The following is a 17,220-nucleotide window of genomic DNA, read 5'->3' on the forward strand; positions in this document are numbered from 1 at the left end:
TGAATTTTTGTGAAGTTCATTTCATACTTCTTCCACACACAGGTATGCTCATTCCACGTCCTCCTCCCCCAGCATTAATCCACGGCATCCATTAAATCATTTGCCTAAAGCCTGCTATGTGTAGCCAAGGCAAATACCCATATTTGGGAGTCATTCAAGGCATTCTTTTGTGGTTATTATGGAGCCAAACTTAATTTTTTCCTTTTAGCAAACTTTCCAGAACAGGAAAAATTACATAGTAAAACCCATAACTAATTTTCCTAAGAACAATGTTTGTGTTCCCAGTCTGAAGAAAAAGCTGCTAATACTGGCAAAGTATTTTGGCACAGTATCAGACTAGATAGACTTCCTGATGATTCTATTTACTAAACAGAATATTTGGCATGTTATATTCTAATCTTTGACTAGAAAGATTATGGTAAGTGAAAATCTCTCATAAAGTGTATGAATAAATTAATAAGAATATGAATTTGTTATACAGCATTTAAAATTATGTCACTGTTATAATCCTTTATGACAGGGTAATCAGTAATAAAACAGTGCAGTGAGTACCAATTAAGGAATATCAAATCAATGGGTATGCTGCTCATGCTGGTTTAAACAGAAGCTGATTGGAATAAATGGATTTAATATATACTTATTTGCAGACTGTCGCTGTTCTAGCACATCTACGGAAACTAGCATATGAATACGCTAAGGATGTTACCTACTTATATCTCTAATGGAAGACTAATGGGAAACCATTAAATTAAAAAAAGTCTGATTTGTGATCTGTGGTGAAACATACAGTGGTAAATGTGAATTTTCCAACCAGCATTAACAATTCTTTGCAGGACAGTTTATAAGGGAAATGTATCTGCCAGTTGTTAAGTATATACCTGTTTATACTGCACAATCTGTGAGTGCAATATATACTTGGGAGTTGTTGGGTTTTTTGATATAATAATACTAGAAAATCTTTGGAATTTTACACCTCTGCTTGTATTTTTCCACATTCCATTCAGAACCATGAGAATTCCTTTACCCCCCTCACAGCATCAACTTTTTAACATACTTTACACCTAAGCCCTGCATCAATCCGCCACCCTGCTGGCTGAGAAGCCCTGGACACATGTCCCTCCTGACCCTGTCAACATAGTGCCCAGATAGATTTGTTTGTTTTACGGCCTCTTTTCCCTTTCATCATGTGATACTGCACCTAATCTTTTGGCTCCTGGTTATTGGCATTAGCCAAACTGCTCTTGAGAGTGCCTTATCATACCAGAATACCAGAAAGAAACAGGCAAGGGAGTCCTTATAAATATATATATGCCAGTGGCTGACACTAGATAGATTGTCCCAAATCCCACCGAAGAGCCCCTTGGTGGGCAGAGGAAAGTAGTTAGAGATCCTCTGGTCCCTTTACCCTTGCATTTAATCTTTTACTCTATGACCTCTCCTTAGTTTTGGTATCATTCAGGCAGGCAATGCTACATGGTCAGCTCATTTAATAAAAACATGCTTTTCCCAGTTTTTGGATTTTCTTCCATTTCATTTTTGTTATTTTCCATTCCATAACTGTTTACTTTATTATTCCACTTATTAAGCTGTTTGTTCATAATGTGCTATATCTTCATGTATGTAAATACTTTAAATGTATCAGTAGCACAAATATACTGCATATAATCTTCAAACAAATATTAGTGCTCACAGTTTATATGGACAAGACTTGATTCTTCTCTCATGCACATCAGAGAGTAATCACAGAGCAACCGCACTAAACTCAGTGGAATTACACTGGTGTTGATGAGGGGAGAATTGGGCCCACATTGAAATGCAGGTATATCTCTTTTCTTTTTAGTTGTGGTTTATATGAAAAGATATTTACTTTGTAGTTACTGTCTTAAATGTCCTGTTATTACTATTTACATCTTGTCCTGTCAACTTTTAACCTTCTCATTATCAAGAATAAGTTATGCTTTGAGCATCTTACATTTTCTTCCTCAAAGCCTGGGAAGCTGAAATTTTCTCCCGTCCTCCCCCTAACCCCACTTCCAAATTTCCAGGTGATAATTACCAAAAGTTTACATGGTATAGAATACAACTAACATGTCTCAGTGGCTTCATCTCTTTCTAGATATCATTGCTTATGGTTGGATTCTTGCTATTCTTGGATATTCAATGTTGTTTATTTTTATACATGTAAAATCTTAGTTTAACACCAGCCTTCTTTCTACATGAAATGGATTTGGTAATTTCAATTTCATCACTATTAGACTACTATCCTCCACACAAAATCCCCATCACATAATTTAGCTCACTGTTTTGCATAATTAGCTGTTTGTGCTCAGATGAATAACTGGGTTGAGCTAAAGCAGAGGCAAATTATTCCTCCCTAAAATGCTGCCAATCCAGATCAGAATTCAGATATGGTGCTGGTTATATTGTCTGAGCAATACATGACCTGAAAACCAAAGACTTGATCTTCCACTCTGGTCAGTGTTTTAAAGTTCATAAACTAAGTAACTGATCTAAAATGCATTAAAATCATATTTCTTTGCTAGCTTTCAAATATGTCCCACATAAAAGTCAAAATATGACTAAAGCAGTCAGACGGAAGAAAAAAAGAAAAACCCAGTCTTTGAAAGGTAGCATCTGTTTATTCTGTAGCCTTGTTTTTAAATGCTGAGTGCTTCATAGAATCATGACTACATTTGCTGAAAAATAATATTTTGCATTTTTAGAAGCTATGAAATACATTTCTTTTGTGTACTGTAAGGTCTCTCTCATGTCAGCTGTACCTGCTCTATTTGCATGTGAATTCTGAACAATTCTTGTCCTATGTGACACTTCTGAAATGTCTGTCTGTTCTTTTTTTTTTTTTTTTTCCTTTTTAATTCTCAAGCTCACTATTTGGATAAGATAGTTAAAGGTACTGTATATTTGCTCTTCGTTGACCTGCCTATGCCTACATGTTATTGATATATTTATATTTATATTGACCACTGCACTAGATTTGGCAAAAGCAACTTTTTCTTATGTTATTCCATGAATTATAAATTTGGTTGACATTACTTTTAATACATACCTCAGACTTAAAATACTAAACCTTTTGTGTCACACATGAACATTTAACTAATTGTTACATAAAATTCTATATATACACTGTATAAATACATTAATTTTTTCCAAAACCAAAAACTGAAGATAACAGTGCATTTGCTGTTTGCTTTATTAATCCCGCTAGTTGGGCACTTAGTTGTGAAGCATTAAATATTTAAGAAAAGAAGCAAACTGACCCTCTTGTCACACAGTAAGAAACTATCAATTCTAATACATAATTTGATTAAATAGAGAGAACAACCCACTTAATTTTGTATACACATTCTGTTGCCTCCCTTTCTCTAAATGTTTGAAAATCTATGTGAAATCCTATTTTAAGTTTTGTATGAGAAGCTGTAAAAAGCCTTACAATGTTTGCAATGGAATGGATCAGAGATACAAAATTCATGGGCAGAATAAGGCCCAGCATAAAACAGCAGAGTTTCTCATATCTTCAGTTATGGTAAAAAATAGGTGAAAAAATACTTCCAAAAAGAAAATCCCTATCCCTCTTTCCCCGAATTACCTTTTTTCTATTCCTTTTTTGTGCTTTTTTCATTAGAATATGGCAATATTCATGACAATATCCAGGCTTTCATACATAAGTCTTGAGTGCACTCAGGTGACTTCTGTAACACTTTGTCAGTAGGGGAATTAAATCTCTGTCTTCTGTAAACAAAGCAGAAGAAATGTATTCAGAAGCCAAATTAGACTTCTGCACATACAGATAAAAAATACAGTTGGCAACTGCAGCCTGAAAAGAAAAAGGGCAGCAAGACTAATCTCAGCCTGGCATGATGACATGATATCCATAAGTATAACTCTGTCATACCTTGTTATGAGAGGCTGTTACGATTCCCTTCCTTCCGTACCTTCAACATTTTACAAAGCCAGTGCCCCATAGCCTTTTTTTAATTTCACGCTACATAGGTGGAGAAGGGAGTCAGTAAATTAATAATTCCTTAGAAGAAAAATTAATATAATTATCTTGAACAGATTGTTCCAAGAGTGACTAAACATTAACCAAAACCAGGCCGTTTTCTAGTTTCTATATAGGTAGATAAAGCAAAACCAATAAAAATTAAAAAGTGCTGTGGCAAGTTTTATTTATCTTTATACTGTGTAAAGTTACAAATAACTGTTGTGTCCAAAAATACCTGATTTGTAGCCGCCACTTCTTCTTAGGATATTTAATACCATTTCTGTACTTGCTTCTGTCAATGTCTTATCACTATCATAGATAAGGAACTAGAATCTACATATTTATAAAGTGTCATCATCCTTATACGGATCATGTTGGCTGCATGCCAGATTTCATCAGTAGGAAGTGACAGATATTGTTTTTATGTAATGTTAGACTGAAAACAATTATAGATTTTGGATATATTAAATTATTTTAATTGTTTCCCAAATTTTCCCTCCTTGGCCATAAAAGCAGACAAGATAGGATATAAAGGTAACAGCACAAAGCCTTAGGGAGATTGTCACAAAGAATCACTCTCCGCTATCTGTCTTGAAGCACGTCACTACCGTGTTTTTGTTCAGTCTATCAATGTTTTATTGTGGTCCTTATGGTATTTCATTTTGTCCGTCTTTAAGTAATCAAATACGCACAGCTATTACATTTAGTTGGAAATCCTGTCAGTCCTGTCCCATCCGTATGCAGCCTGAATCCTAATGTTTGTTAGAATAGATGCTGAACTGCTTCACTATTTCCTGGGCTTTGCTTATTCTGTGAAAAGGAATGTACTTTTGGCATAAAGTATAGTCATTAAAACTGGCTTATACTTTGTGTGATTATTTAATGCACTGTAATTTCACATGAATATACGGCAACTCTGAGACCAGATAAAATTAATGTTCTCTTTTACTGCGTGCATAGAATCATACTCACTTTCATACTTCAGAATCTGGAGGGATTTATTTAAAGTAACGAGGAGCTTAACAAAATCTGTACCAGCAAGTGACCAATATTGCACAGGGCAAATATACCACAAGCACAGAAATGGTATCACTTTACATGACTGTGTTTTGCGCTGTATGCTTCTCTCTTGTTGCTTTCTCAAAGAAAATAAAAATTTAATTTTGTCTGGCCTGCAGGTATTTTAGAGAATTGTTGCATATATTTCCTGCCTGCACACAGGTAAGTGGTGTCTCAAGTGTCAGGCCAATCAAAGATGCCACTTGGTTAAGAATTAGATTTCCCTAGGTAATGTTGCTGTTCCTCTCCATGTGCAATTACAGTATTTGTGCTGTTATAAAGGCCTGTTCCCAGTAAGTGTCCCCTGTTTGTATTTTTTTTTTCTGAAAATAATTGCAATATTTAAATCACTTGTGATTTCCTTCTTTGTCTCTTTTGACAGAGGGCTGCCCTGGTCTGTGCAATAGCAATGGAAGATGTACATTGGACCAAAATGGTTGGCATTGTGTTTGCCAGCCAGGATGGAGAGGAGCAGGATGTGATGTAGCCATGGAAACTCTGTGCACTGATAGCAAGGACAATGAAGGAGGTAAGCTATACAGAGTTAAATTTTAACACTGGGGAAAATATATTGAGAAGCAAAGAATTTTACAATCAGGTGAAAAAATGCTGCTATGAGAATCATACATATATTTTACTAGACTGATGAGATGCATGTAAAAATAGATGGTACTACAACATTGACTGCCTTCATTTGGGATGCCAGCAAACCCTTAAGATCTGGTTACAAAGCTGTATTTAGCAGCAAAGAGTCCTGTGGCACCTTACAGACCAACAGACATATTGGAGCATGAGCTTTCGTGGGTGAGTACCCATTTCCTCGAATGCATGCAGTGGAAACTTGCTTGCACATTTATACCTGCCTCTGGAAATTTCCACTACATGCATCCGACGAAGTGGGTATTCACCCATGAAATCTCATGCTCCAATACGTCTCTTAGTCTATAAGGTGCCACAGAACTCTTTGTTGCTTTTACAGATCCAGACTAACATGGCTACTCCTCTGAAAGGTGTATTTAGAAATCCATTAGTGACACATTAGTTTCCAGATAACGTTATTTTATGCAAGGACAAACAGTAGGGTCTTAATTCCATGAGCATTAGAAACATATTGTACGCAAATACAGAACAGTTTTAAAATCTTTACTAAGACAACATTTTCATTGACTTCATTAGGAATATCATTGAGTGAAAGGACTGTGTAAGGACTTTGCATTTGGGACCATATCATTAGAAACAATTGCATCACAGGATGTGTGCCCAGTGTAAGAATAGCTCATTTATCCATAACCTGTGAAGCCAGGTAATGAACAGGACACTCCCAGCACCATTCTTTTACTTGCTATCCTGTGGTCTGTCAATTATCCAACAAACTGAATATTTCTTTATAGATAACAAGGCTCCAATCCACAATGACATGCATGCAGGACCACTGGCTTCAGGGATCTGCCTGCGTACATCTCACTGCGGGGTTGGGGCCTAAAAGAGATATAAAAAGTAGATATAATTTGTCAACTTGTCTTCAGAATCACATCTACCATGTGAAGGAAATAATATAGTAAAATATTAGATTGAACTTCACATTACCCTGTAGCTCCTCTCCCCCAGCATCTCAGAACTCTGCAGGGGAGAGCATCCCCACGCCCCTGCCTCTTTGTGAATCTGGGGAAATGGAACTTCTGTGAGGGGCAACCCAGAAGCTCAGCCAGAAGGAGCAGTGGGAAGCAGCTTCAATAAGGACCTTTGGACACTGGTTATGTCATCAGTGCCCGATTTCAGCTTTTGCTCTGGACATTCCTTCCCTGTTTTGACTGGCTGTTTGCTCCGATTCCCTTCCTCATAGTCTCTTTGCTTCTGTCTAGCACAGGAGTTGGCAACCTGTGTGTGGTGTGCCGAGTCTTCATTTATTCACTCTAATTTAAGGTTTTGCATGCCAGTAATAAATTTTAATATTTTCAGAAGATCTCTTTCTATAAGACTATATTATATAACTAAACTATTGTTGTATGTAAAGTAAATAAGGTTTTTAAAATGTTTCAGAAACTTCATTTAAAATTAAATTAAAATGCAGAGCCCCCCAGACCAGTGGGCAGGATCCGGGCAGTGTGAATGCCACTGAAAATTAGCTCACGTGCCGCCTTCAGCACATGTGCCAAAGGTTGCCTACCCCTGGTCTAGCATGATGCAGCCCTGATCTCCGTAATATACATAATAAAGAATAGTAGTAACAACATTTATCATTGAGATCATGCATGAGGAAAACATTATTGTCAAAACATCTTTGCTAAGTTTATTTTTTATTTTTCAGATTGTATGTTAAGATAAATGTTTATTTCCAACGCTTCTGTATCGCTCATTTTATATTTTGAGTTACGTTTCACTGTTTGGGTCCTTAGGTGACCCATTAGGCTCTAGTGACTAGTTGGTTTAGTTGGGCAGTGAGCCAATATTGGCCCAAGCGCTCTGCCCTGTGTAAGTTGGCATAGCGCCACTGGAATCAATGAAGTAAACTTCAGTGGAGCTGTGACAGTTTATAACAGGAGAGAATGTAGCTTTCATGTACATCTACACTGCAAAAAATATATATATATATATATATATGCATAGCAGCAAGTCTGAGACTGCTGGTCTGATTGTGCTACAGTGCTAAAAATAGCAGAGTAGACATTCTCACTTGGGCTGTAGCTCAAGTTCTGAGACCCAACCCTGTCACCATGTTTCAGAGTCTGGGCTCCAGCCCAAGGAGGAACAGTATATTGCTATTTTTAGCCCTTTAGTATGAGTCTGAGTCAGTTTACACAGGTTTCCGACTCATTGCTGTAGGTTTCTTTTTGCAGTGTAGATATACCCTTAGGCTACATCTACAGTTAAAACACTGCAGCACTGTAGCGATGCCTCTGTAGCACTTCAGTGTAGCCACTCACTACAAGAACAGGAGGTTGTTCTCTCATCATTGTAGTTCGTCTCCCTGCCCAGGAGGTGGTAGTTAGGTAAATGGAAAATTTTTCACACCCCTGAGCGATGTAGCTGGGTCAACTTAACTTTTTAGTGTAGGCCTGGCTTAGACTATGGATGCACACCATGAGCATAGGCTGAATTCTGCTCTTAATGTACTTGTGAGGAGAGAAGGGACTCCATTTGAATTCAGTGGGAACAAAGCATATGCAGCCAAAGACAGAGAATGCTTGTACTTCCTCACTTAGAAAAATTGCTCCTGTATTACACTATATAAAAAAGACACATATTTTATCATTATCACGTATGTAGAATTTCCATTTAAGTCAATTGTGGTTTCATATAAAAATCATCAGCTAGTTATGGCTCAGAGTAAAGTAAAATTTACATGTAAGAATGTCACTTATCTTCTGAAATGAAAGTAAAGTCTTTTTTCTCAGTTGCAATCAGTTTATCATGAAACACAACTCCATATATACAGTATACGGAGCAATGAGGGATTGAAATATCTATTAGGAGTCTGTAGATCTTGGGAAGCTCCTCAAAAGAAAAAGTTGCTTGGGCAAGTAGCCTACAGAGTTTATTTCTGCAGGAGAAAATATGCAGGCTTTATCAGCTCTACAGGTTCTCCAAGCCATTTAAAAACTCAGCAGGCACTCAGTCTCAGCAGCAACCTTCTGTGGAGTTTTATAGTGCTGATTTATACAGTAACAGCCTGCTTTGGCTCTCATTAAAGTCAATTGGAAAACTCTCACTGATTAAATAGGAGATTTGGATTGGGTCCTATTCTGAGTTATATGTGACCTTGAAAGCAGTCAGAAAGAGCTGGAACTTCCGTTAATCACAAAAGTCAACTTATAGTGAAATAAATCTATGCAAAAGATGCCTTTCCTACACCCTGACTCCATAGTATATAGAATTTCAAAAGGAATGTCAGTTACGGGGGTTAAGTGATGTTGCCATCCTTCCTTGGCTAGCTTTGCAGAATATAATTCTAAAATGCACCTTTGAGAAATATTCCCCATCAACCTCCTACTTAATTGGTGTTTCTTTTAAAAATGGGGCTTATGATTTGCCAGTTTGTAGGTCTCTTATCTATGTTCTGTTTTGAATTTACTTCCCAAACATACCAGGGGGCTTTCCAGGGGGTGAGGCTGGGACAAAACACTCCCTGCGGGAGTTCTGACCCCTCCCTTCCAGTGCCTTTTTATTCATATCTAGTGATAGCAGTTCTTAAAACAAGACCATATCCTGCCGCAGTTCTATGCATGTTTCAGCTAAGGAAAAAGTACAGCTAGCCAAGATTTTTGTTACAAGATTTTAAACTTTCTGAATGGCTGAAGATTTTCTCTACACAAATATATACATACCTGCTGTACATGAAAGAACAACTTATATCTAGAATCAAAAATGCAAAATAGTCTTCTTGAGTTGGTAATGATTATTGAATGAACTGGAAGATCTTTGATTTTCTTTGTATTTTTTTCCTTAAACTCTGAGAAATATAGCAGCTAAGTCAGGTCTAATAATTTTAGGCTAAACTAAAATACATCTGTGATTTTGTTGAGCTATTCTACTTTTTGACACAGAGGGCAATAGACAAGACAACTTAGTATCACTAGACAGCACTAGCTATGTAAGTATAGAGAGAGAATGAAAAATGTTCTCTTAAGTTATAGTGAGCGAGATTCATAACCATCCGTCACTCGCTTGGGCAAGTTGCTGATAAACTCCACCGAAAAATATCACACAGTGTGTACCTGTATCTTGGCTGGTGAAAATGAGATTCTTTCTCTGATTGATGTTAGCAGAGAGGCTTGTAAAAATGCATTTCCAGCTGATTAGTTCAGAAGATGTCACTCTCATGCAGTTTTATGACCTGCAGACTACACACCAGATGTACATTTGCTTTTTATAAACTAACAAAGATGAATGACTAAATTTGTGCATTTCTCTTTGGCAACTGTACCAAATATTGCCTGAGGGAGGACATAGAAGTGTAAAAATCAAAACAAAGTCTTTAGCCATGACTGTACTGAGTTTTAATACTGACCCACGTTAGTCCAGCCAAAGCCAATATGGTATCAGAATATTTTGGTTATGAAAGCTTTCATATTTTTGTGGAATCAGTCTTAAGAAAATCCTCCCAGATCAGTAATACTTCTTCTTAATTCAATGTATGATCTGAGTCATTACTTCTTTACCATTCCTGAAGTGCCCACTGATGTTGGTTGACTGAAGTGGGAGTTTTATATGAGCAAGAAATGTATCATCAGGCCCTTAAAACTATGCCCGCACATTAACTCTGTTCCGTGTAGTGCAGAAATTCTTAAGCAAAATGCAGCGTAAGCTACATTTGGAAGAAAACTTTACTTACATCATTTTAGCACATAATGCATTAATATAACCATGGTTGATTTGCGTGTGTGGTTTTAGTTTTAATAATAAAGCTGGCTGTTTTGTAAATGGAACTATCATAGGTTTCCTCAAGCTGCTGTATCAGTATATTTTCTATTCTTTTGTAAAATACAGTCCTTCCTCTTTCCTTATCTAAATTGAATGATAATATGCTTGAGCTATCTCAGCCTTGCTCCTCTTTGGGGGAAAACAATTATCAGCTCTATGATACTGTATTAAATTACCTAGAAAACTTTCTGTAGCTAACATTTCCAGACTTGTTTTACTTGCAGCTAATTAAACAGTAATCTATTTGAGTTTGATTTTAATCCCCCACCGTATTAGATTTCTAGAGATGACAGGTTAATCTGTATCATATGTGAATGTGCTGTACCTATACATAAATACAATCCACATGTGTGCATAAAGCATGTTTGTGTTAGCTAACATTCAGCGTCAGCTGCTCATGAATTAAAATATAAAATGTTTAACATAGATTTTGCTTTCGTACATTTTTATGCAAAAGACTTGTGGAGATTACTTTTGCCGGTAGCCGCAAACCCTTTCTTCCAAAGTTAAAAAAAAAATCTAGCTTGATAAATGTTCTTTAATATTTAAAGCTACTTGCAACGCAGATACATTATATACGTTCAAGAAAGCAGTAGAGTGGGAGTTACCTGTTTCTCTTCCTTGCATACCAAATAACCTTGCATAAAAGCTACTTAACCCCCATAAAAAGTATTTAATATTTATAAGTCAGCTGTGTCTGGAGAGTCTAAAGGCTTTCTTTTGTTTTAAATAAGCAAAAAATGTAATAAATATTTTTTAATATGAGGACTAAACCTGCAAGATGCTGAGTGGCTTCAGTTCCCATTGATTTCCATGGGAGTTTGGGAGCTCAGTACAAGATTGGGCCTTTCATTTTTTGAAAGTGAATTATATAAAAATCTAAACTACTAATAATTTTTAAATCCCTCTGAGTGAAAAGTGTGTCTAATTGCTCGTTCAGATATAAAGAACAGAAAGAAGCATTATTCATTTGTCTGAATTTCTGCCCACAGATGGATTAATTGACTGCATGGATCCCGACTGCTGCTTGCAGAGTTCCTGCCAAAATCAGCCCTATTGTCGTGGACTGCCTGATCCCCAAGATATCATTAGCCAAACCCAACAATCACCATCTCAGCAAGCTGCCAAATCTTTTTATGACCGGATCAGTTTTCTTACAGGGCCAGACAGCACCCATGTGATACCTGGAGAAAGTTCTTTCAATAAGAGGTAAATATGAATGGATCATTCCTTCATGAGCATAAAATGAAATTTTAAAGTATATATGTGATTCACATTGTTAGGATGTCCACTGCAATTGTGACATTTAATGTAGTGGGCTTTCAACAAATGCATCATTAATTTTTTTTAAATATTAATATGACTATTTTATCTGATTTCTTACAAAAATTCAAATAGCTAGCTATTGTGAGTTACACACACTCTGCCATGTTAATACCTGGGTTCTAAGAGGCTATTTCGTTCAGGATTAAATAAATCTTCATTTAACCAGTTGATTTGGGTTAGCTCAGTTGGCAATATATCCAACCAATGAAAACACCTCAGAAGGAAAGGCAGAGGTGCACTTTTTAAGCTGAGTTCAGTAAATAATACTAATTATGTGTTAATGTAATGGGATTGGTAAGTGCATGACAGTACGGTTGCAATATACAGTTTGACTGGTGCTTTACAGAGTAGTAATGCCCTAAAAATAAACCAGTAACTGAGAGCAGGTGTCTTACATCTCACTGAATGAAAGAAGATGATTTACACTAGCATTTCTGAATCTGCAGTTTGATGCATTTCAGCACAGCAATTGATTAAAAGTTGGTAAACTAATGTTCCTTATTGCCCCTTTTACATTTTATACTTCTTGTCCCTACAGTTACAGATTGCCTTGGAATTAATTGGAAAGTACATTTTTCTTTATGAAAGTGCCAGAGATATGACTTAGAGGAGGAAAGTCTAGAATTTATAAGTTTTAAAAATTCATTACTAAATTACTGGTCTTGGTAACTCTCTCAAGACAGTCTGCACCAAATTAAAACACAGGGTAAATATAGAAGCAGTTAGAGAATGTAAATTAGAGCTTGTAAGAGGGCAATGGCTTGTCAGAGTTTCAGCATGGATTACATAGATGTCATGTAATGGTGTGTTGTTTTTTTAAGCTGTTGTACTGATAATCATGCTAGCAATATCTGAGCAATAAATGCATAATCTAATTCTGCACCTTTTCCCACAGCCTTGCATCTGTCATCAGGGGCCAAGTATTAACTGCCGATGGAACGCCGCTCATTGGAGTTAATGTCTCTTTTTTCCATTATCCAGAATATGGTTACACAATCACTCGCCAAGATGGAATGTAAGTTTGCTGCCAGCCACTTCTTTCATTAGAATATGGAGATTGCAGCTTTACTTAATTAGAGAGACTTGTTACACCAGGAGTTGTAGACACTATCACTGCAAACTGTTCCTTTGTAAATACCGCAAAAACAGTTATCAGACATTTTCCTACTTGTTGATTATTTTTTTTAATTATTATTTTGAGAAAGGAAAACGTTCTTGGTTATTTAAACACAGAGGCCATATTCCTCACTCTCTTACCCCAGTTTTACACCAGAGTAATTTGATTAACTTCTCCATTACTTCCAGTTACGTTACATTGGCATAAAATTGGAGCAACAGGATGAAGAATTAGATCCATAAAATGCAAACTTTAAACGGCTTTGCACAGTATGTGACTTCTTTTTACTTTGCTGAATAACCTTATGATTTCTCCTAGGTTTGATTTGGTGGCAAATGGTGGTGCATCTCTAACTCTGGTGTTTGAACGATCACCATTCCTCACACAGTATCACACAGTGTGGATTCCATGGAATGTCTTTTATGTCATGGATACTCTGGTCATGAAGAAGGAAGAGAATGACATTCCCAGCTGTGATCTGAGTGGATTTGTGAGGCCAAACCCTGTCATTGTGTCATCACCTTTATCCACTTTCTTTAGGATTTCTCCTGAAGACAGTCCCATTATCCCTGAGACACAGGTACAATGCGCTTCAAACTAAATAACATTTTCTATCAGATGTATTTTCAATTATCATAAAGAAGATGTATGCTGCTGATTTATAATAATAAAGAGTGATGAATAATTCATGAAAAAGTGCTATATGTGAATAAATTAACACCAATATTGTTTATTTTCAAAATCCGGTGCACGAAAGTATCACGCATGCAAATACTTGACATGTATACATGCTTGCCATAATTATAATATACTGCGTGTCATGAACTGACAGATGTTCAGCTGTGCATTGCCTTGCAGGATCATCATATCCTATATGTTCAAAATGGGCATAGATTTGTGTATTTGACTTTGACTATCAGTCCTTAGTGTTCAAAATTGTTATTTTTTGAGAACACACCTACAAAATTGTAAGTGAGAGATGAGGTTTTTTTATTGTAGTGCTAAGCCCTTCCAGGACTATAGTTTGATTAATGTTATCAATTCATTGTTAATAAATATTATGTACACTTGTATTTTTTCAGTGGCAAGTAAGAAATTTCATATTTGTGATATTTAAGGACATGATCTTGCAGGGCACTGAGCACTCTCAGTACCTTTTGAGGCCTTTACACCTCTGCACTTTGTAGGAGCAAGACCTAAAGTTGGATTAAAGTCATCAAAAAGTTGTTTTGAACTAAAAATATATGCTCTGAAGATTTTGTGTTTCTAATATAGATTACATTACATTCCCTAATCTCAAATTAATCACTAATATAATTTTCCTCTGGTCCCAAATAGAATTGCATTTTAAGAAATGACAATCATCTTGTGATTTATTTTTGGCAAGGATTTTCCTGCTAAAATAATCAACAAGTAGGAAAACTATTTTGTTTGTTTGCTTGCTTGCTTCATTATAACTGTGTAGAACATGTTTTCATAACTGTTCAGGAAGAAATATCCTTCCTTCCTGAGGGGGAACATAGCAGGTGCAATTAAAATTGGTTGCATTTAGAGCTTTTAAAAAAAGGACAAAACAATTAAATAATTCATGGTAGGAACTGGTAAAGTATAAACAAATTCCAATTAAATATATTTAAGCCTAAACTAGACTATCCAATACATGTTTTTTATCCTACAGTACTGTTTCTCTACATTTGATAGCTGCAGCTTAGGTCAAAAATTATTTGCATAATACAGTCCATTTCAGAATAGCTCCAATTTTCATGTTGTGGCAGCATATGATAGATTTGGTCCCAAAAATTGATGGAAAGTGGCAAATATATTATTATAAAACCAGGAGAAGTAATAATGTACAATGCTAGTTGTAAAGAGCCTTAAAAGCTCTTTGTTATATATATATATATATATATATATATATAAAATAAAAACAACCCCCACCCCGACCCCAAAAGCCATCTTCACACCAGGCTTATTGTTTGACCTGTGCTAATGTGAGCACTTTTTGATTAAGTTAAAACTAATTATTCATGCAAAAAGCTAATTATTACACTATGCAAAAATACAAAATAAGGATTGTTTTCTCCACTCAGTGAATACACATAACTCCTATTTCTGCTAATGGAAGTTACACAAATATATCAAGAATAATATACCCCATAACAGTCAGAGTCTAATCTCAGAAGCATGTGCATAATGCTACATCTCCCAGTACAAATTCAGATTTGCAGCTTATTCTATTAAAAAACTATCCATTAAGTTTCTGAGGAATGCTTAACAGTTGTTTTTCTGAAAAGAGCCAGAGCCAGATTTACTGTAGGGGAGATTGGAGTTGGCACAGAAAACACAGAGGAGCAATTCCCCAGTTCCCTGCTAATCAACCATCCTTCTAATGTGGATTGGCAACACTCAGCACCACATGCAGGGGAGATTAGTGTGCTGCTAACTCTAGAGGTAACACTTCATCATCCCTTAAAGGTACTGTGACCCTAAGAATGTTCTTCTGGAAACAGTACCTTTAGGGGATGATGAAGCATTACCTCTAGAGTTAATGCAGCACATAAAACAATTTAGGCACCTAACTGCCATTGTAGGTGCCTAAATCCCAGAATCAGGCCCCATTGAGATTCGCCAAATACCTACTCAACTTCCTGCAGCGGCACAGGAGCCAGCAAACAGAGCTGCTAACAGGGGAGTTTCAGTGGGAGTTCTGTTGGAGGAGCAGGTTTGTGTAGTTTGTGGATTGTATTGTGGAGTTTGTGTGTGAGTGAGGGTGTGTGTGAAGGCTGCTAGGGGCCGTGTGCTGGGAGAGAGGCTGAGCCCTGAGTTGGGGGCGGGGCTTACCTGATTAGGGGTCGCATATAAGTAGCCAGCCACTCAGGCAGCGGCACAGACGCCAGCAAACAGAGCTGCTAACGGGAGTTTCAGTGGGAGTTTCCAGGGGGAGGTTGCAGGGGAGACTAAGGCAGAGGAACCAACAAGCCAGACAAGGGAGTGGGCAGGGGTCTGCCAGCAGCCCAGTGCTTGTTGGGGGCCCGTGGTGCGGTGTGTGGCATGGACTGCCAGGCACGGAGTTGGAAGGCCATGAGTGAGACAGAGGCAGCAGTGAGAGACACACTGAGGATGACCGGATGTGGAAGCTGTGGCATGTACATGGTCCTGGAGGGGGCACCTGAAAGGAGTTTTGTCTGCATGAATACAGAGGAAGGCGAAAAACCTCCAGGGCCCCTGCCAATCCGCCCTGGAGGAAAATTCCTTCCCGACCCCAATATGGCGATCAGCTAAACCCTGAGCATGCGAGCAAGACTCACCAGCCAGCACCCAGGAAAGAATTCTCTGCAGTAACTCAGATCCCATCCATCCAACATCCCTTCACAGACCATTGAGCAGACTTATCTGCTGATAATCCAAGATCATTGCCCAGATTAAACTATCCATCATATCCTCCCTCCATATACTTATCAAGCCTAGTCTTAAAGCCAGATAAGTCTTTTGCCCCCACTACTTCCCTTGGAAGGCTGTTCCAAACTTCACTCCCTAATGTTAGAAACCTTCGTCTAATTTCAAAGTCTAAACTTCCTAATATCCAGTTTGTACCCATTGTCCTCGTGCCTACATTAGTACTAAGCTTAAATAATTCCTCTCCCTCCTAACGTTAATCCCTGATATATTTATATAGAGAAGAGCATATGCCCCGGAGCCTTTTTTTGGCCAGGCTAAACAAGCAAGCTCTTTGAGTCTCCTTTCATAAGGCAGGTTTTCCGTTCCTCGGATCATCCTAGTAGCCCGTCTCTGCACTGTTCCAGTTTGATTCATCCTTCTTAAACATGGACACCAGAACTGCACACAATATTCCAGGTGGGGTCTCACCAGCGCCTTATATAACAGTACTAACACTCCTTCTCCTTGCTGGAAATACCTCGCCTGATGCACCCTAAAACCACATTTGCTTTTTAACGGCCATATTGCATTGGCGGCTCATAGACATCCTGCTATCAACCAATACCCCAAGGTCCTTCTCCTCTCTGTTGCTTCCACTGATGCGTCCCCAATGTATATCTAAAATCTTATTATTAATCCCTAAGTGCATGACCTTGCACTTTTCACTATTATATTTCATCCTATACTATTACTCAGTTTACAAGGTGGTCCAGATCTTCCTGTATAGTATCCGGTCCTTTCTGTGTTAGCAATACCCCCCAGCTTTGTGTCATCCGCAAACATTTATTAGCACATTCCCACTCTTTGTGCCAAGGTCAGTAATAAAAAGTAAATAAGATTGCTCCCCAAAACCGAT

At 37.4% G+C, this 17,220-nt stretch overlaps 1 protein-coding gene across 13 annotated transcripts in view; it reads left to right on the forward strand.

The window, feature by feature from the left end:
* TENM3 (teneurin transmembrane protein 3) overlaps positions 1-17,220 on the forward strand; it is a 704,125-nt gene that overhangs the window by 611,053 nt on the left and 75,852 nt on the right. For 7 of the 13 annotated variants that reach the window (XM_032780127.1, XM_075066391.1, XM_032780167.1 and 4 more), the window contains 6 exons: positions 2,885-2,911; positions 4,520-4,537; positions 5,445-5,591; positions 11,476-11,692; positions 12,705-12,824; positions 13,245-13,506. In XM_032780127.1, coding sequence (XP_032636018.1) covers positions 2,885-2,911; positions 4,520-4,537; positions 5,445-5,591; positions 11,476-11,692; positions 12,705-12,824; positions 13,245-13,506 — 791 coding nt within the window. The remainder of the gene's footprint in view (positions 1-2,884; positions 2,912-4,519; positions 4,538-5,444; positions 5,592-11,475; positions 11,693-12,704; positions 12,825-13,244; positions 13,507-17,220) is intronic. The other 6 variants (XM_032780182.1, XM_032780142.1, XM_075066394.1 and 3 more) reach the window with 2 other exon arrangements.

The sequence above is a fragment of the Chelonoidis abingdonii genome, chromosome 5 (genome assembly GCF_003597395.2).
Source record: "Chelonoidis abingdonii isolate Lonesome George chromosome 5, CheloAbing_2.0, whole genome shotgun sequence".
In the NCBI taxonomy this organism is placed as follows: domain Eukaryota; kingdom Metazoa; phylum Chordata; order Testudines; family Testudinidae; genus Chelonoidis; species Chelonoidis abingdonii.